Source organism: Ursus arctos, unplaced genomic scaffold (genome assembly GCF_023065955.2).
Source record: "Ursus arctos isolate Adak ecotype North America unplaced genomic scaffold, UrsArc2.0 scaffold_2, whole genome shotgun sequence".
Lineage (NCBI taxonomy): Eukaryota > Metazoa > Chordata > Mammalia > Carnivora > Ursidae > Ursus > Ursus arctos.
This window is the reverse complement of record NW_026622874.1, coordinates 16607077-16627986: the sequence shown is the minus strand read 5'-3', so window position 1 is coordinate 16627986 and position 20910 is coordinate 16607077. Positions and strand designations below refer to the sequence as shown.

The 20910-nt window shown below is 34.4% G+C and overlaps 1 protein-coding gene across 11 annotated transcripts in view; it reads left to right on the top strand.

Annotated features, from left to right (window-relative positions):
- COP1 (COP1 E3 ubiquitin ligase) overlaps positions 1 to 20910 on the top strand; it is a 241666-nt gene that overhangs the window by 114886 nt on the left and 105870 nt on the right. For all 11 annotated transcript variants that reach the window (XM_048224857.2, XM_026509296.4, XM_026509295.4 and 8 more), the window contains one exon: positions 20337 to 20480. In XM_048224857.2, coding sequence (XP_048080814.1) covers positions 20337 to 20480 — 144 coding nt within the window. The remainder of the gene's footprint in view (positions 1 to 20336; positions 20481 to 20910) is intronic.

The window sequence follows — 20910 nt, the reverse complement described above, 5'->3', positions numbered from 1 at the left end:
GCAGGGTTGGATCCAACGCCAAGTGAGACTTTTTGCTTTGATTAGCAGGCGTAATAAGAGGGAACAAGAAGAGAATCGTTGCAAAGGCTGGCATGTTTGTAGTGTTAAGTGATAGGGAGGTAAAGGAACTTTTCTCTAAGAATTTATGCTTTCACCATGTGTCATTGCTGAGTGATGGGTAGAAAAGGTGGTTGGTGTTTATGTGTGACTGCAGAAGAAAGAGATACTAGATGATGAAAATGATGAGATTCACGGACCGTGAAATTTAAACTGAATACTGAGGTAGATAAAGTTAGGAAGAGGCCTGAGAAAGAGGCAAAAATTGGTGAATCAGCTGTATGGAGGTGAAGAATGAAGGGTTGTAGGAATAGTAGGCAAACGAGGGGGAGTTTTATGGAGACTCTGGTCAGAGAGGTATTGCATCTTTGGCCCAGAATACTTTTCCATCTTTTACTTGCAGCATTGGGTAGTTTACCTGATTATCTAGTGGGCACATGTGTTTGTTGACTCAACTGAAGGATAAGCTAAAATGCAAGGTAGAAAATAAGTAATAAATGCTTGTGGGCATGGGATGAAATGCTGAAGGAGTCCACTAAGAGTGGGAGTTCACTTTAGGCAATGACTTTCAGGTTCCTATGGGTATTTGAAATGGTGCTTTCGAGGTTTTTCTTCTGCATTTCTTTAGATTATTCTCTCTGGACTTGATTCTTAAGATAGAAAGTGACATTAATAAATTTAATTCTTCACTGTGTTCAAAATTACGTCTTTTGTAATTTCTTGCAGATGTTTGTGGTGGAAGTAGTAGTTGTTGTTAAAGGCTGGGCTATCCTTGTATTTGGGTACATTAAAGGAGAAAATAATGCTTATTTTGCACCTTTTATGAATAAAATATATGGAGAGGAAATAAGGAAATATAATTATTCACACATATCAAATTATACAGATTTCCTATATAGGGGAAGTCGTTTGCAAATTTTTACAGCAAAAATACTAATTTGCAGTGGTGAAAGAAGACCAATTTTGAAGTTTTTTTGTTTTGTTGGGTTTTTTTTTTTGAAATATAGTTGACACACAATGTTATATAATTTTAGGTATACAACATAGTGATTTGACAACTCTATGTATTATGCTTTGCTTACCACCAACTGTAGCTATCATCTGTCACCATACAATGCTAGTACTGTACCATTGACTGTATTCCCTGTGTTGTACCTTTCATCTCTGTGACATATTCATTTCATAACTGGAATCCAGTACCTGCCACACCCATTCCCCCATCCCATCAGTTTGTTCTCTGTATTTACATCTCCGCTTTTTTGTTTTTGTTCTGTTCTGTTTTTCAGATTCTCCATATAAGTGAAATCACATGGTATTTGTCTTTCTCTGTCTTTTTTTTTTTTTTTTTAAGCAGGTTCCTCACCCAGTGTAGAGCCCATCATGGGGCTTGAACTCAGTACCCTGAGATTGAGATCTGAGCCGAAATGAAGAGCAGACACTTAACCAACTGAACCACCGAGGCATCCTTGTCTTTCTCTGTCTTATTTCACTTAGCACAATATACTCTAGGTCCATCCATTTTGTTGCAAATGGCAAGATTTCATTCTTTTCTTATGGCTAATATTCCATCTAATATACCACATCTGGGGTGCCTGGCTGGCTAAGTCAGTTAAGCATCTGCCTTAGGCTCGGGTCATGATCCCAGGGTCCTGGTTTGAGCCCTGAGTCAGGCTCCCTGCTCAGGAGGAAGTCTGCTTCTCCTTCTACCTTCCTCCCACTCATGCTGTCTCTTTTTCTCTGTCAAATAAATAAAATCTTTAAAAAAAATTAATATACCACATGGTTTATCCATTCGCATGTGGATAGACACTTGGCTTGCTTCCATATCTTGGCTATTGTAAATAATGTTGCAGTAAACATAGAGCTGTGTATATCTTTTCAGATTCATGTTTTCATTTTCTTTGGGTACATACCCAGTAGTGGAATTAACTGGATTGTATGGTATTTCTATTTTTTACTTTTATTGAGGAACTGCCATACTGTCTTCTGCAGTGGCTGCACTAGTTTGCATTTTATCAGTGGTGCATGAGGGTTCCTCTTCTCCATATCGTCACCAACATTTCTTATTTCTTGTGTTTTTGATTCTAGCCAGTCTGCCAGGTGTAAAGTAGTATCATTGTAGTTTTGATTTGCATTTCCCTGATGATTAGTGATGTTGAGCATTTTTTCATATGTCTGTTGGCCATCTGTATAACTTTGAAAAAATGTCTATTTATGTCCTCTGCCTATTTTTAATCGGATCATTTGGTTTTCTTTTTGGTGCTAAGTTGTATAAGTTCATACATTTTGGATATTAAGCTCTTACTGAAAATATCATTTGCAACTATCTTCTCCCATCCAGTAGGTTGCCTTTTTGTTTTGTTAATGGTTTCTTTCTCTGGTCAAAAGTCTTTTTTATTTTGGTGTAGTCCCAGTAGTTTATTTTTGCTTTTGTTTCCCTTGCCTGAGGAGACATAGCTAGAAAGATGTTGCTAAGGCCAATGTCAAAGAGATTATTGCCTGTGTTTTCTTCTAGGAGTTTTATGTTTTCAGGTCTCACATGTAGGTCCTATTTGGATTTATTTTTGTTTATGATGCGAGAAAGTGGTTCAGTTTCATTCTTTTCCATGTAGCTGTCCAGTTTTCCTAGCACCATTTGTTAAGAAGGTTAATTTGAATGAGTTAAAGTCTCATGTACTTAAAAAATAATAATTTTATTTCTTTCACTATCTAACCTAATTAGAAATAGTTTCAATTGAATCCTATTTAAATGAGATGGAATGAGAACTTACTTGTTCTAGCATTTTGTGTGGTACATTGTAGTTACATTTACTTAGTTACATTTACCTACAGTTGGAGGGCTTACTAAACCAGATTTCTGGGCCCTACTCCAGCAGTTTCTTATTCACTAGTCTGTGCTAGGGCCAAGCATTTGCATTTCTAACACAGTGCCAGATAATAGTGCTGTTGCTGGTCTGAGACCACACTTTGAGAATACTGTCTTAGGTTAAGAGGTTTAGAAAGAAGAATTTACTTCTAATCAGAAATATTTATACTTTTAATTCTTTAGTAAAAGACCATAATTATTTATATTTTTATAGTTTATGAACTAAAGAAAATAGGTTAAAAAAACTCATTTATTTTATAGAGCTTTCTAATTAATAAGTTGTTACAATATGCTATGAACAGGTTGCATATGTACCAAGATACTTATTCCTTCTCTTCTTGGGACAGTTGGGTGGGGCTGGTTTGGAGATCCAGCTCATAGCCAACTATCCTCAGGACAGAGGGATTAACCCCGTATTTAGCTTATTTGCTTTGTACACTGCACAGTGATAGGGAAACTCTAACTTAAAGAATCTAGGACAAATAAAGTATCTGGTTTCTCTCAAAGTTGTTTTAGTCATTTTTGGTGAAAGAACTATGTAGTGAAATTTGAGATTGAGCTCTTTAATATATTAAGTATTGATATGCTGTTAATTAACCTGTAAAGCTGAGTTCTTAAAAGGAAGGCTGCTCTTACTCTTCTGGAGAACCATCTCACTTTGCCATTGGGCTACCAGTTGGTAGGATGCAAATTTGGGGAGATTGAAAGGGATGTTTTGAACCTTTTAAAATTTAGAAAATATGTCCTTCAATTTCATGTCTTTCTTACACTATTGACTTCGTTAAGATTATGTAGGGGAGGAAAAATCCTTTTCCTTCCACCCTTCCACGTTTTTAATTGGGACACTACAATAGCGAGATTAACAAGAGAAAAACAGACATTAATAATATGCACATTTCTTATATACACTGGAGAAACCTAGGAAAATGTGTAACTCAAAGAACTGTCTGAGAACTCTGGCTTATGTCAGATCTTTAACAAAGAACAATAAATAGTAGAGCAATGAAAGGATAAAGAAAAGCAGTTTTAGATTTCCCAGAATAGCAAACTATGGGAAAGTAAATATACTGGAGTTAACTAACGAAGTGAGATTTGTTTCCAGATTTCTTTCATGCCATCTCTGGGCTTATATCTTGGTTTTAAGTAGTAAAAGGGCGAGGATAGAGAGTGCTTTTCCTGCATTTGCTGCTTGACTTTAGCTCAAAATAGTTTTTGTGTCAAAGAGGCATATTTTGGGGTGACGTGCTATGGTGTCCTTCAGATAAAAGGCAGTCTCTGCCTGTTTTGTCACTGGTGTGAGTTTAGTAGTACTTCACTTTACTGCCACTTAGAAATAACTGTGGTATCAGTAGACATAAAACTTAATCTGGTAAAGGATGTTTTATAAGATAAACACTTGGCAAATACCATCGTTTGGCCCAGGTGTGGTAATTTCCCTGTATATTGCCTCCATCAGACATTTTCATACATGTAAAACTTTTTGGGTAAGATAAGATGTTACTGTAAGAGCTATTGTCCACATGTATCATTTCAGTTTTTTCCACTTTGAGTTAATTTCTCTAGCTACTCTTCACAGCAGAGAGTTTCATATTATGCTAACGCTTCATCTGTACAGAATTTAACCTGGCAGTCTCATCTAACTGAAACACAATCAGTAATCAGGGCTTAAATGAAAAATAAAAAGGCTTTAGAACAAAATAAATGCCACTAAATTAATGGCTAAAGCTCAAATATTAGCAAATGGCCATTTTCTTAACCGCTGTGCCACCCAGGCGCCCCTCAAATGGCCATTTTCTTGAATTACTTCAGCCCTAGTGATTTGTTATATATATATGTGTAATCTTAGTTTTATCTGGTTTGTGTCTCTTCAAAGTGTAAAAGGAAGAGAGATTGCAACGGATAGGTTGAAGAAGTGATAGCTACTAGCTAGACAAAGGGGAAGAAATGAAGCTGCAAATTGGAGCTCAAAAGTAAAGCAGTTTGGATCCATTTAATAATGAGTTCAAGTGGTTTGGCATATCTTAATAGACTCTGAGATCATTGAGATGTAATAGAGTATGGTAACTAATGCTGACAGGGCTATTCACATTACTGTGCTCAGTATGTTCTTATAAAGGTAGTAAAGAATGTATTACGTCTGACAGATTATACTCAGAGAGAATCAAAGTTGGTTCCAAAATTCACTTAACTAATATTTATTACCACTCACTGTGTGTTAGAGCAGTAGACAGGTATGTGTAGAGAATACTATTGTGTCTGTTATTCTTTAGAAATAATTTTAAATATATTAATACCACCATTGGTATAAATGTAATGTGAAAAATATTCATATTTCTTTATAATTACTTTGAAGTTTTTTGGTATTTGTACGTTTCAAACGTTGCTTTGGTTTTATTGATATAAAACAGAGCATTGTAAATGAGAAAAATACTGGCTTTTTGCCTGGTACAGGAATCAGCAAACTGTGGTCCATTGGGGTCAGATTTGGCCTATCACTTAATTTTGAGTGGCCCATCACTTAATTTTGAGTGACCCATGAGCTAAGAATAGTTTTTATCTTTTTAGTTGGTTAAAAAAAATTAAAAGAAGAATAATAACAAATGATGTATAGTGGCATGACATAATATTGACATATGAAAATTCTATGAAATTCAAATTTTAGTGTTCATAAATTAAGTTTTATTGGAATATAGTCATACTTATTCCTTTACATATTGTTTGTGGCTGATTTTATACTACAACAGGAGAGTTGAGTAGTTTTGAGAGAAGTTCATGGTTCCTCTGGCCTTTTTACAGAACAAATTTGCTGACTCTTGACCTAGTAGATTTGTTTAGGCTGTAAGGATGTACTGCTATACTTGATTAAAGTTCTGTCATGTGTTTGGATATCAGTATATCTTACAAAAGAAAATAGCTTGTGTCAAATTTTCTGATCTTCTTGTGATGATTGGCTGACTGTTTTATATGCTTCATCATTTCCTAATACAAATAACCTATCACCGGCCTGTCTTACAGTAAGCACTTCATCATTGGTTGAATGATAGCTACAGATTTGTAGTCCTTACCTAATAACAAATTCTGGTTCATTCAGCAGAAGGTTTCTTATTTGTGTTTTTTAAAAAATTGTTTATCAAGTAGAGTTGAAAAATGCCTTGAAATATGACAAAAGCTTGTACTATGATTAGGAGATTTAGCTGTATCATACTAATGTTGAAAGAGAGATGCTTTTCTACTACCCATTGTGTAGTAGAATTAAATTAAATTGTGTTTCTATTCTCTCTCCTTTTCCCCTTTTCCTCACCCACATTAATAGGTAGTTTTGCTGATAGCATTAAAGTTATAAAACTGGTTTTTGATCTGGGCTTGAGAGAGATTAATTTTTGGTTATATTTACAAATTTAAGTTTAAATGTAGAATTGCAAATTGTATCACTTTTAAAATCACCCACATTGAGGTACAGTATACATATAATGTGTATAAAGTTTTAAGTTTTAGAATTGTATAAACCACAATGGAAATATAGAAAATTTCCAAAAATTTATTCCTGCCACTTTGCAGTTAATTCCATCTCTTCCTCCAAATTCCTGTCCAGGCCACTAATCTCTTTGCCGTTAACCATTAGAATAGTTTAGTCATTCTGGAATCTTTTAAAAATGGAACCATACAGTATGTACTCTTTTGTGTCTAGCTTCTTTAGCTCAGCATGTTTTTGAAATTCATTCATGTTGCTGCCTCTTTCAGTAGATACAGTTAATTATCAGTTACAAAGTTAATTATTTAGTAATATTCCATTTTATGAATATTGTACAATTTGCTTACCCATTCATATGTTCATTGGACATTTAAGTTGTTTCCAGTTTTTGATTATTATGGCTAAAGCTCCCATGAATATTCACCCACAAGTCATTTTGGATATTCATATTCATATTTATTTCTCTTGGGTAAATACCTGGGATTGAAATTTCTGGGTTGTATGATTAGTTTGTGCTTAACATTTCAAGAAACTGTTAATTGTTTTTAAAGTTATTGGGTTATTTTAAAATTCCAGCAATGTAACAGAGTTCCAGTTGTCCCAAATCCTCAATAACTCTTGGCATTGTCAGTCTTTACTAGGTTTGTAGTAATATTTTCTTTCTGTTTTACTTTGCATTTCCCTTATAACTAATGGTGTTTAATGTGCTTATTGACCATCTGTGTATCTGTACATTGAATAGATTTGAAACATCTATTCAAATCTTTTGCCCATTGTTAAAAAATCAGGTTTTACTATCATTGAATAATGAGAATTTTTATGTATTCTGGTTACAAGTTCTTTGTCAGATTTATGTACTGGTAGTATTTTCCTCCCAGTCTGTGGCTTGCCCTTTTTATTAATATTGTCTTTTTAAATTAAATAAGTATTTAATTTTGATGAATTCCAATTCATTAATTTTTTTAATGATTTAAGCTCTTTCTTATGGAAATGTTTTCCTGCCCCAAATGGTGAAAATTTTTCTTCTCTCTTTTCTTCTATAATTTTAATAGTTTTAGCTTATACATTTATGTCTGTAATTCATTTCAAGTTAATATTTGTTTGGATTATGAAGTAAAGGTTGGGGTTATATACTTGTTCCAAGCAGCATTTGTTTAAAAGGTGAACTTTTTCCATTGACATCTTTGTTTAAAATCAATTGAGCATATATATATGAATCTATTTTTTTTTAAATTGGAAGTATAGTTGACAGATAAATTATTTAGTTTCAGGTGTACAACTTTATGATTTAAGTCTATACATTATGCTATGCTTATCACAAGTATAGGTCCCATCTGTCACCATACAACACCGTTGCAATACTATTGACTGTATTCCCTGTGCTGTACCATTTATCCCCATAACCGGAAGCCTGTACCTCCCACTCCCCTTTATCTATTTTGCCCTTCCCCCCAACTCCTCCCCTCTAGCAAGAATCAGTTTTTGTTCTCTGTATTTTATGAATCTGTTTCAGGTTTGCTTGTTTGTTTATTCATTTGTTTTATTTTTTAGATTCAACATAGAAGTAAAATCACATGGTATTTTTCTCTATTCAATTTATTTCACTTAACATAATTCCATGTAGGACTATCTATGTTGTTCCAAATGGCAAGACCTCATCCTTTTTTATGATTGGGAAATATTCCATTTGTGGGGGAGGGAGCATGCACACACCACATCTTCCTTATTCATCTATTGATAGACACTTAGGTTGCTTCCATATCTTGGGTATTATAAATAATGCTGCAGTTAACACGGGGGTGTGTATATTTTTTTGAATTAGTGTTTTTGTTTGCTTTGGGTAAACACCTAGTAATGGAATTACTATGAATCTTCTTCTTGACTCTCTTTTCTGTTGTATTACTCTGCATGTCTGCTATTAGGCCAGTACCACACTCTCATTATTATTATAGTTTTATATGAAGCCTTAAAATCAGGTAATGTAAGTCCCCCAACTTTATTATTATTTTTTAAAATTGTGTTGGCAATTCAAAGTCCTTTGCATTTCTGTAGAAAATTTTGAACAAGTGTGCTTTGTTTATTTTCTGCTGTGATGGTTTGAAAGAATTTTTATAGTAAGTCACAGTTTCTCTTATATATTTTTCTTCAGTGGTTTGTCTACTTGTTCCTATGGGAAATATGAAATAGATTTCTGATTTGTTAAGTCTATCTGACTGATATTTTGGGGACATACTTTTATATATTCATGATGAAATTTCTTTTGGACTGTACATTTTCATTCCAGATTAGTCCTCTGCATCATGGAATAGTTTCTTTTTATCATAGTTCTCTTGTTTTCCAATGAAGAGTGACAGCAATGACATTAATGATTCAATATTGGAATCTTATTGGTTGCTTTGTAAATACTACTAGAGGATAGAGAACTGAAAAATTGGATGTATTTTCTCCTTTAATTTCAAAAGTAAAGAATTAGAACTTCTGCTTGCATATGGATCTTTTCACTTTTACTAAATAGAAACTCATTCAGAGAGGACAAAATGTCATCAGTTTGGGGACAAAATATATTTTGTTTTCCAACTCTTGTTTTTTTTCTCTAGTAGGTGTTTTTATTCAATTTTTTATTAAACTTTTACTTATTCAGAAGTTACTTTCAGTTTGTCAAGCTTTAATAAAGAGCATTTATCGTAGGATACAGTTATATTGTGCATAGAAAAGGTGTTTTAGGACAACAAGTCTACAACTAAATTAATATAACTAAATATAAATTATAACTTGCTGTAGACTTAAATGAGAAAAATGTGAAAATCAGTATGTTGATATTAAAGGTCTTCAAGATACATTTTTAATTTGACATTTACATTCTGTTCCAGAATATACTTTGTCAGATAATAATATATTTGTTCTAACTATTCAGTGATAGCCAGCAGGGATGGAAAAATAAAATCTTTTTCAAGACAGGGGTCTGTACATTAAGATTTGTGGGGGGCCACCTAGGTGGCTCAGTCGATTAAGCGTCCAACTCTTGATCTCAGCTCAGGTCTTGATCTCAGGGTCATGAGTTTGAGCCCTGCATTAGGCTCTATGCTGGGCATGGAGCCTAGTTTAAAAAACAAACAAACAAAACCTGTGAGTCAATTCTGAGCCATTGCTTAATTTTGTATAGGCTACAAGCTAAGAATCGTTTTTATGTTTTTGAAGTATTGAAAGAAAAATAAAGAATAATTTTTGTGACGTGTAAATTATATGAAATTGCAGATTTCAATGTTCATAAATAAAGTTTATGGATATATTGACAGTATTCTGAAATAAAATTAATAGATATTGCAATTTTTCCTATACACATAAAAACATTATAATGCCCTGACTCTAAAAAAGGAGAAATTAAAGGAGAATAATTTAAAATAAAATATACATCTTAATATATAAATTCTTAGATTGACAGCATTAGACAACATAATGAATAGTCAGATACTTGAACCTGCTTATAATGAATAATTTTGGAACATGTGGTGAATATTAAAAATGCAAGACTAGTTTGTCTTTAATGTATAATGGAATTCATTTCTATGATCAGATAATTATAGGTTTTTCACTTGCAAAAAGATGAGTGGTATAAATATCTTTGAAGGTCTAAAATAAATTTTAAGACAGTATAATCAATAGGACTGGAAGAGGGAAGGCAAAAATAACTTTGTCCATTGCTCAGAGTAAAGACTTAAAAGATACACTGAAGGACACCTGGGTGGCTCAGATGGCTAAGCGTCTGCCTTTGGCTCAGGTCATGACATCCAGGTTCTAGGATCGAGCCCCATGTTGGGCTTCCAGCTCAGTCAGTGGGGAGTCTGCTTCTCCCTCCCCCCCTGCTTGTTCTCTCTCTCTCTCTCTCTCTCTCATAAATAAACAAATAAATAAATAAATAAAAATCTTTAAAAAAATCTGTTGAATCCTTTATTTCTTTCTGTATCAGTTCATGATGTCATAAAAATAGACACTGGACAGAAATACTACAATTCCCATTTATGAGAAAAACGGAAAGCAGAAAGAAATCAGATGGTCAAAGATTTTTTTAATTAAAAACGCATTTAAAACAATATGTCTCACAAAATAAAATAACATATAAAAGCCAACAAGTGGGGGCGCCTGGGTGGCTCAGTCCTTAAGCATCTGCCTTCCGCTCAGGTCATGAACCCAGCGTTCTGGGGTGGAGCCCTGCATCAGGCTCCCTGCTCAGCGGTAAACCTGCTTCTCCCTCTCCCACTTCCCCTGCTTGTGTTCCCTCTTTCGTTGTCTCTCTCTCTCTCTGTCAAATACAAAAATAAATAAAATCTTAAAAAAAAAACCCCAACAAGTATAATTGATAAATGTAAATAGGATAAACTTCCCATCAAAAGGGAGGTATCTTCACATTAGATTACAATGTAAATTTCCTAAGTTTTGGATCTGTGAATGTTGAAAATAAGGTTTAATTCAGACTAGAAAACAGTAAACCTCAGTCTATATCTTTGTCTCTCTCAGTTTCTCTGTCACACATACACACACAACTTCCTGATGATCAGGGTTGAGTCCGTGATGAAGTTTAAGTAGTTATAAATATCTTTATAGATGGAAAATCCCTCTGCCGACTCTAAGACAAAATAAATGCATTAGTTGTGTGAGACTTTAAATGAGGTTAGATCTTAGTCCATGGCATATTAAATGCAAAAATTATAGCAATTATGGCAGCCCTAAATAACATAACTAGCAATTTAGAACACATACACAAACATGTATAAAGAATATGACCTCTTTGAAAGTGTCCATTGAATATCAGAAACTATACAGAATCTAAACCATATATAACATTTCAAATTACAGAAAATTAAAAAAGCATTCTCTGATCACAAGGCAGTAAGAGCAGACATTTATAATAAAATTAGGAAACAGGAAAAACCTACCACATGGAAATTTATTTATTTTGGCAACTCTAAGCTTAAAGTGGAAATGAAGCCACTTTGGTGAAACTTCTATATATTAGAACTTAATAGGACACTTCTAAATTGCTCAAAATTCCGTGTTTTAGGGCTCTTGGGTAGCTTAGTCGTCTAAGTGTCAGGTCATGATCTCAGAGTCCCTGAATTGAGTCTGGTGTCGGGCTCCCTGCTTAGTGGGGAGTCTGGTTCTCCCTCTGACTCTCTCCTCTCTTGTGCTTTCTCTGTCTCTCTGTCTCTCAAATAAATAAATAAAATCTTAAAAAAAACCTCCTTGTTTTAAATAGTTAAGTATTGAGGAAGGTAAGAAAATAACTTAAGCACCCAACTGAGTAAGTTAGAAAAAGAAGAAAATAAACCTAAATAAAGTAAGAAAATAAAGTATAAACGTGAAAAAAATGAATTATTAAAAACAGAATTACTCAGTTAATGAGCTTTTTTTTTTTTAAAGGTTTTATTTATTTATTTGACAGAGATAGAGACAGCCAGCAAGAGAGGGAACACAAGCAGGGGGAGTGGGAGAGGAAGAAGCAGGCTCATAGCGGAGGAGCCTGATGTGGGGCTTGATCCCATAATGCCAGGATCACGCCCTGAGCTGAAGGCAGACGCTCAACTGCTGTGCCACGCAGGCGCCCCCAGTTAATGAGCTTTTTAAAACAAAAGATGCAAATTGTTAGTAACCCATTCAGGTACAACTAGGAGAAACTGCAAGTTTATAGAATAAGAAATGAAAGTGAGGAAATAATTACAGGTACACTGATAGAAAAAAAAAAATCAGAGTAAACACTTTGCTCATACTTATTGCAAATAGACTTGGGATCTTGGATGAAAGATTTCATTATCCCGGAAACATAAATGATTTGAACTGATTCTAGAAGAGACCAGAAAATCTACTCAGGACAATTACAATGGAAAAATAAGGAAAGTTGTCAAACAGAGAATAATAAACCTAACTGGAAATGTGGGGGATCTAAAAGAATTGTAAAATACTGCTGAAGAAACAGAGAAAATTTGAATCAAGACCTAACATAAGCCTAGGGGAAAGACTAAGCATCACAAGAATTCACTTTTCCCTTAATGTATACGTTTGACATGATTGCGAAGAAAATACTATCAGGATACATTTTGTTTGTTTTTGGAAGTAAGTTGGTGCTAAACCAAAGAATATAGTTGCAAAACATGTAGGCAAAATCTGAAGAAAAAGATTAATGAAAGAGCACTCATTCCTACAAGATGTCACAACATGTTATGATGAATCAGTAATTAAAACTTTGGTACAAGTAAAGAATGGATAATGTCTACAATTATTTCAAATTCTTGTAAGAAGTTGGTATATATCCTATAGACTGCATTTCTAATAAATGAGAAAAAATTATTCAGTAAATAGGGCAACTAGGTAATGGTCTAGAAAAATAGAAATTTATATCTCTGGTGTCATAGTTTATTATTATTTTTAAAATATTTGAGAGAGCGCACACAAGCAGGTGGAGGAGCAGAGGGAGAGGGAGAAGCAGACTCCCTGCTGAGCCGGGAGCCTCACATGGGGCCGGATCCCAGGACTCCAAGATCATGACCTAAGCCAAAGGCAGATGCTTAACCCACTAAGCCACCCAGGCCTCTCTCTGCTGTCATATTTTAAAATAAACTTCAGATGGAATGAATATCTGAATGGAAAAAAAAAAAAGAAACTTGATAAGTATTAGAAGAAAATATAAGTTTAAAAAATCTTGTAGAAGAAAGTAAAGCAGAGGGAGATAATGCAGGGAGGCAGCTGGTAGAGTGTGGAGAGCTGCAGTTTGAAACAGAGTAGACAAATGGCCTTAGTGAGAGCTATCATTGAGTCAATACCTGAAGGAGGTGAGGGAATATGCCTTGCATGTTTGGGGACTATCAGTTGCATTGGCTCCTGAGGTAGGAATAGGCTTGGAATTTCCTAGGTTTTCCTTTGTGCCAGTGTAACTGGAAGAAGGGGGAGCAGGGGTGGGGTGGGGAGGAGGCAAATCCCATACATTTTGTAATCACTTTGCCTTTTTCATGAGGTTGAGCAGGAAGCCTTTAAAAGATTTTGAACCAAAATAATGATGATTTGACTTGTTTAAAAATGGACTATGAGGGTCAAGTATGGAAGCAGGGTATCAGTATGGAGCCTATTATGATAATACAGACGTGAGATAATGGTAGCTTGAATGAGAGGCATGGCAGTGAGCTATTGAGAAGTGCTTAGATTTGTTACATTTTGAAGTTTAAGCTGAAAGAGTTGCTATTAAAATTAATAAAAGGGATGGGGTTAGTTAATAAAATGAGGAAGATGCTTGGTGGGGAATTCAGAAACTCAGTTTAGGACAGATTAAGATACTTGTTAGATTAAAATTGGAGCTGTCAAGTAGGTATGAGCCAATACGAGAGAGGTCTGGTATGTGAGACAAACATTTGATCATCATCAGTGTATAGTTTTAAAGTCACAAGACTAAATGAGATCCCCAAAGAAGTCCACGTAGATGAAAAAATGAAGCATGAGGATACTTGTACTGGGGGATACTTGAATGTGGAAGTGGATGCAGGAGAAGGAAGGAACAGTCTATACTGTGATGGAGCTGCTAGTGAGGTCTGAGAAGAACCGTCTCTGTTGAGGAGGGAGCTATTCTCTAAGTCAGCTACTGCTGATACTCAAGCAAGATAAGAATTCAGAGTTGACTATTAGATTTAGCAACCTGAAGGTCAACGTTGACCTTGATAGAGCATTTCCAGTGGTGAAGATGAAAGCTTGGTTCCATAGGGTTAAAGCGAATGGGAGGAGAAAAACTGGAGCCAGTGAGTATGGACAACTTTTTTTGCAACAGTTCTGCTATCAGAAAGGAAAGAAATAAGGTGGCAGCTAAAATGGAATGAGGATTTTAAGAGATATTTTGTTTTGTTTGTGTTTTACTTGAAGAAAACATACTGAAAGGCTTATGAGAAAGATCTAGGAGAATGGAAAAATTAATGAGAGAGGAGAGAGAAGGAGAATTGAGGAAGCAATCCTGGATTAGGTAAGCAAAAATGAGATCTAATGCACAAGTAGGTGCATTAGTCAGGTATAGGAGCTTTGATCCTTCCTCAGAGTGATAAGGGAGGTGGCAGAGTATATCAGAATATATATTCTGGTAAATGGAGAGTGTGGTGATGGGAGCCTTTGGAAATTATCTTCTTAATCTTTTTATATTTTTGCTAAACCAGAGAGCAAAATAATCTGCTGAAAGTGATAATGAAGAAGGGGATTTGGGAAATTTGAGAAGAATGAAGAAATTGTATGCCTGTCTTTACCCAAATAGAAGAGTCTGTATACAAGGGACTTTACCATAAAGCTAGGCAGTGTTAACGTCCCACTTGAACATAGTGATGTTGAATTTAAAATTAAGTGTATTAAAATGCATGTGATTTTTGACCAAGCACTTCATATTCTAGGTATATTTAATGATACTCTTCCATATGTGAAAGGAGGAGGACACACATGGAAGGATATTTTATTGCAGCATTGTTTAACAGTGAAAGATTAGAAAGTAAATGTTCCTCATTAATAAACTGGTGAAATAATTTATGATACATTCATATGTTTGAATTCTGTACGACCATTGGGAAAAAATAAGGTACCCTAGTATGAACTAATATGAAATGATTGTCAGGATACTGTGGAGAGGGCAAGGTATAAGTCAATATGTATGATTTCATCCCATGTGTTTAGTTAGATGAAAGAATATGAATACATAGATGCTTGTTTATTCACAGGGTAATGCTAGTAGGATGCATAAGCTGAAAATACTGGTTGCCTCCAGGGAGGGCAGTTGGGTGCTTATTTGGCAAGATTGGAAGGAAGACTTGCTTTTTCTCTATGTGATTTTTGAACCATTGCCTATATACATATCGTTTTAGAAAAAGTTTCAAGAAAATATTCGGGCCAGGTTGTGGTGGATCCTCAGTGGTAGCTGGAATATGGATTTTACATTGTGGTAAATGAGCAGAATTATGTGAACAGAGCTGTGTTTTTGAAAATTTACCTTTTTATCAGTCGTTCAAATAGATTAGAAAAGAGAAGGTCAGAAGGAGCAGACTTGGTAAAGAAGCTGTTGCAATAGCCCAGATTAGTGTTAATGCATGCCTAATTCATATTTCTGTGAATTTCTCAAATGTCGTGTTCTGGTTTTTTAACATCTTATTTTCCATCCATCAGTTAGGTCAGCATTTGGCAGATAACAGGCATACTGGATATTTGATGGCTGAAAATATTCATGCATCATCCACTTTATTCCAGTAGGCCTCAGTAATCAGTGTCTCTTGAATTTCTGTAGCGTCTTCTGTTTCTATCATTTGGCATCTGCTTTTATTATGTTATAATCTTTCCCAGTAATTATAATCCCCATGAGGCTGTCTTACTCTTTATCTGCCTATGTTTAACTTGTTGTAAAGGATACATTGTTATTTTATCACCATCGTACATATAATATAGTATGTATAATTCTGTTATTACTATTGTTTATTTTGACTTTGGATATGTTCTTTGAAGACCAGTCCTTTTATTCTCATTAAAATGGAAGTGTTTTCTCTAAGATTTATTTATTTGAGGGGTGAGGGGCAGAGGCAGAGGGAGAGAATCCTCAAATAGACTCCTTCTTGAGCACAGAGTCTGACACGGGGCTCAGTCCCAGGATCCTGAGATCATGACCTAAGCTGAAATCAAGATTCAGATGCTTAACTGACTGAGTCAACCAGGTGCCCCAAAATGGGAGTTTTTTGTAGTGATTGAGAGCATAGACTCTTGAACCAGATTGCTTGAATTTGAATTATCTAGTGAAGTTTGGGCAAATTACTTAACATCAGTATAACTTGGAGATTGGAAGATTATTTAACATCAATATACAGTGGAGATTTGAAGATCAAATACATTTTATGTGAGTGCTTAACACAATGTTTTATACATAGTGAGTATTATGTATGTTATGGTTTAGCTATTATTATTGATTGATTTTGGAGAAAGTCAATTGAATAACATAAATTCTTATTTACCTTCCCTATGTTTGATCTGCCTATTTCTTTTTATTAAAATGGCCAAATTCTTTCTTTCCTTGAAATTATAGCAGCCTCTGTCTCCTGAGGCACACTATCTTGGTGATGAATTGGATCTCTAACAACTGTGTTCCCTTTACATTTTCTTTTGATAAGTAGGATTCCAGTGTTAAGAGATATTAATCCACTTTGTTAATACTTGTTTTGTAATTGCAAAACCAGTATGACACAGTAGGAGCACTAATTCCCTTGTTGAGTTATTGCCGTCTTTGCATTGCCTCGTTCCACACTGTACTAGAGGGATGAGTTAATCACCTGTCCTGTGTGGTCTGTTGCCTTGATGCTTAATCACTTGACTGATGGCCCTTTTGACAAAGACTATAGCCAGTTTCCTACAGCTGAATTAACCTTTTATAACTATTTAAATAAATCACTTTTTAAAAACAGTTGAAACATTCCAAGTGTGAAAGAAAAATGCAGCTTATTTCCAAGTTTAAAATAAGTCCCCATTAATCTTATTTCAAAGCAAATGTTTGTATATTTTGAAATTTTAAAAAATTCTGTGAAACTGAATTTATCATTGCAATAAGCTTTCATAAACCACTTGCTTTAAGAATTAACTGGTGGGGGCGCCTGGGTGGCACAGCGGTTAAGCGTCTGCCTTCGGCTCAGGGTGTGATCCTGGCATTGTGGGATCGAGCCCCATATCAGGCTCCTCCGCTGTGAGCCTGCTTCTTCCTCTCCCACTCCCCCTGCTTGTGTTCTCTCTCTCACTGGCTGTCTCTATCTCTGTCGAATAAATAATAAATAAAATCTTAAAAAAAAAAAAAAAGAATTAACTGATGGTCGCCTGCCTGGCTCAGGCGGTAAAGTATCTGCCTTTGCCTCAGGTCATGATCCTGAGGTCCTGGGATCAAGTTCCGAGTCGGGCTCCCTTCCTCTTCTCCCTTCACCCCTCCCCCGTGCTTGTGATCACTTTCTCTCTCTCTCTCTCTCTCTCAAATAAATAAATGAAATTTGAAAAAAAAAGAATTACTGGTGATAGTGGAGAGTAGAAATGAATTTTGTATAACAAGCAAAACTTATTACACATTTTTAAACTTCATTGCACAAGTGGGAATGTTTCAATTTGTTTACTTTTCATTCTGCTTTTGTTTCAACTTAACTAGACACTGTTGAATTATTTTTGTTTGTTATCAGATTTTATAATTAAAGCAGCTGAAGTATTGTATTATGAAACAAGAGGCTGTCCATTTTGGAGTAGCCCTGAGAAACTCTCTGTACCTAAAAACTAAACTCTTCATTTGAGTTGTTCCGCTGTTAATTTGAGTTGTTCTGTGATATGTTTTTAAAATCTAATTATGTTTATGTTTACAATCAGATAGGATTAAATCCGTCAGCGTTTGGAAACAAATGATTCCGTGTTTGGAAGCACTTAAATCCTGCTTCTTAGTGATGTGTGGAACTACTTGGATTTTTTTTAAAAAGGCAGCTGTTTATCTCCCTTTTTACCAGAATTTACTGGAATTATTATTCTTTATACTTTTTGGTCGGTATTTTTATTAGAATTTTATTGTTTTTAAATTATAAAAAATATAAATATCCCAAAATATTAAAAAAGGATACTGTATAGATACTTGATACCCCAATATTTAAGAAGAAAACATAACTAGAACGTAAGAAAATAACAATGAAGTTAAAAGAAAAAGTTAACTTTTAAAAAAGATTTATTTATTTATTTTAGAGGGAGAGAGAGAATCTCAAGTAGACTCTCCACTGAGTGCAGAGCCTGATGTGGGGCTTGATCTCATGCCCTTATGGCCTGAGATCATGACCAAGAGTCATATGCTTTAATCAAGAGTCAGACGCTTTACCCAACTGCACCACCCAGGTGCCCCTAAAAGGTTAATTTTTAGTATTAGTTAAGAATGAGCTAATGCAGCTAAATAATAACCTTTCTTGAAAAAAGAGAGCTATCGTATTTACATCATCAAATCAATTCCTTTGACAGCTGTTTTTGTTTATATGGTAATTTTCTCCCTGCATTGCCTTGGGCTGTTATTTTAATAAACTAGTGTTTAAACTTCTTTTTTCTTAAAACCTGATAGGTTGGAAATGGCCTATTAATTTTTACTTCTACAACACTAGAATGCTGTCGATTTATTAGCCTCGTATATTTGTAGGTGGAGTAAAAGTATTTAACTAGTTCTTCCTTGAAGTCTCAGCCATGCCCAAACCTCCTAAGTTAAGGATAGGATTTCAGTTCCGATAACTGTTGTTTGCCAGACACAGTAATATTTCTCCTTCAGTGGCATTAGGCTATGGGTGTAAATTGAATCAGGATGGATGAATAGTTGCCATCAATATAGTTATGCTGCATTAGAATCTGTAGGGCAGATAACAGCTGAGTCAGCAGTTCAGTTACAGTTGTTGTACAAATAAATTCATTGCATTGCCACATAGTCCTATTTTATTGGAGAGAATATATACTGATTTGTGCTATAGTCAGTAACGTTTAATGAAATTATTTTAAATGGTATAAAATTAAGGAAGGATTTAAAGCTATAATTTAAAAGTGACCATCTCAATGTGTTTTTATGCAAAATATTCTTACTGTGTACCTATTTCTTTTATTTGTCATTAGCTTATTAGCACGCTTTTAACTAAATTATTAACTGATAATTAACTGTTCTATAAAAGGATATCAGAGGCAACCCAGAAAGAAAAGTATGCCATGTAGGTATTTATATACATTTAATGAATGCTCGATATATGCAGAATATCATATCATATCATCTTAGCCATTTACAAGCTGACTGTAGGCAAATTGCTTCACCTCTAATCCTCGGTTTTCTCATGTGTAAAATGTGGATAAAGATAATACCTATCTCATAGGGTCATTATGGGAATTAAGTGAGCTAATATATGCTGAGATTAGGGGTCAGTGAATGTTAGCTGTTATTATTATGTAATTAATTATAGATCAGTGAGGATTCTTACACGTTCTCTAGCCTTATGGCTAAGCTTCTAGAAAAGATGCTTAACTCTTTGAGAAATAATGTATGTGATGATTCATTTCACTCTTCCATTAGGTTACTTAAATTTCTTGCTGGTTATATAGCAACTTTGTTGAGGCTCCAAGTTAAGTTCTATAAAGGTGAATAAGGTCTCCTTTGCTTTGAAGTATCTTATTTTGGAACTTGTATAAGAAGTCAGTAAGAGAGGGGTGAATTCCCTGAGTAACTCTAAAAAAAGGGAGATTTTTAGTTTTTCTCTTGTTTGTGGCATAAGAAATCTGTATTGGAGGTTCATAAGACAGATCATCTTTGGGAGGTTAGAAATGTGTTTGGGAAAAACATAATGATAAGTTAATTATTCTATTTTTATGTGTATTTTATACCTTTGTCATCACTTCCTTTTTTTAATTGCTTCAGTAATTCAGTTTTTATACTAATTTATTAAAATAGCATTAAATACTGTGAAATTCTGTCATCCTCACAAAATGGTAGAAGGGAAATAGTTAGAATTTATGAAAAGATTATTTGATAATTCTCTTTTGACATATTTTTTAATATACCAAACCATTAAATCTTTCCTTGCTACTTTTATAATTTAATTTGTTAGTTAGCCTTTATAGTTGGGTAAGTTGTAATATGGTTACTAAAGTTGAATTGAAAAACATGTCAAGTTTCAAGGAACAAAATACCTGTAAGCAGAATTCTGTAGCTATGCACAGTTCTCTACCACTTGTAATTTGCTATGTCTTGATAATGACTTTATCTGGATATAGATCCTAGTATAATTTGAGGGCATTTCAAGTCTTATAGACACAATGACTTTAGAAATAGGAAAAAAACTCTGAAATGTTGTCACTGTAAATGTCACAGGGAAAGGCAAATAGTCTTACTGACCAAATATACACTTTCTTCCATAGTATTGAATTTGACCGGGATTGTGACTATTTTGCAATTGCTGGGGTTACAAAGAAAATTAAGGTCTATGAATATGGCACAGTCATTCAGGATGCGGTGGATATTCATTACCCTGAAAATGAAATGACCTGCAATTCCAAAATCAGGTACTTAGATTATTTTTTTGGACATAATGCAGTGTGTGTATGACCTTTAATATCTATGATTCGTATGAGTTTGTTATTTTACCTTTCTGTGAGATTCCCTATTCAGTCATGGTAGACACTGATTGTATACAAAGGATACTTTAGAATCTGTCTTATAGGTAGATATTGGTTGCTTTTTCTCTGTGGGGGTTAGTAGTCATTGTTTTTCTATTTGACAAATGAAAATCTTGTCTTAGTTTCACTTAATCAAATAAAAATTTTTTTGTAATTGGCTTCAAGGGGTGTTGAATAAAGGATTACTGTAGCCTATGAATAGTGTCTGAAAGTCAGGAATTTTTCCCCAACATGTGCAGGTCTCCAAATTTTATATTGTTTATAATTTTAAGAATTCTTTTTATAAGAACATTGTGCTGCTTTTCATTGAGGGCCT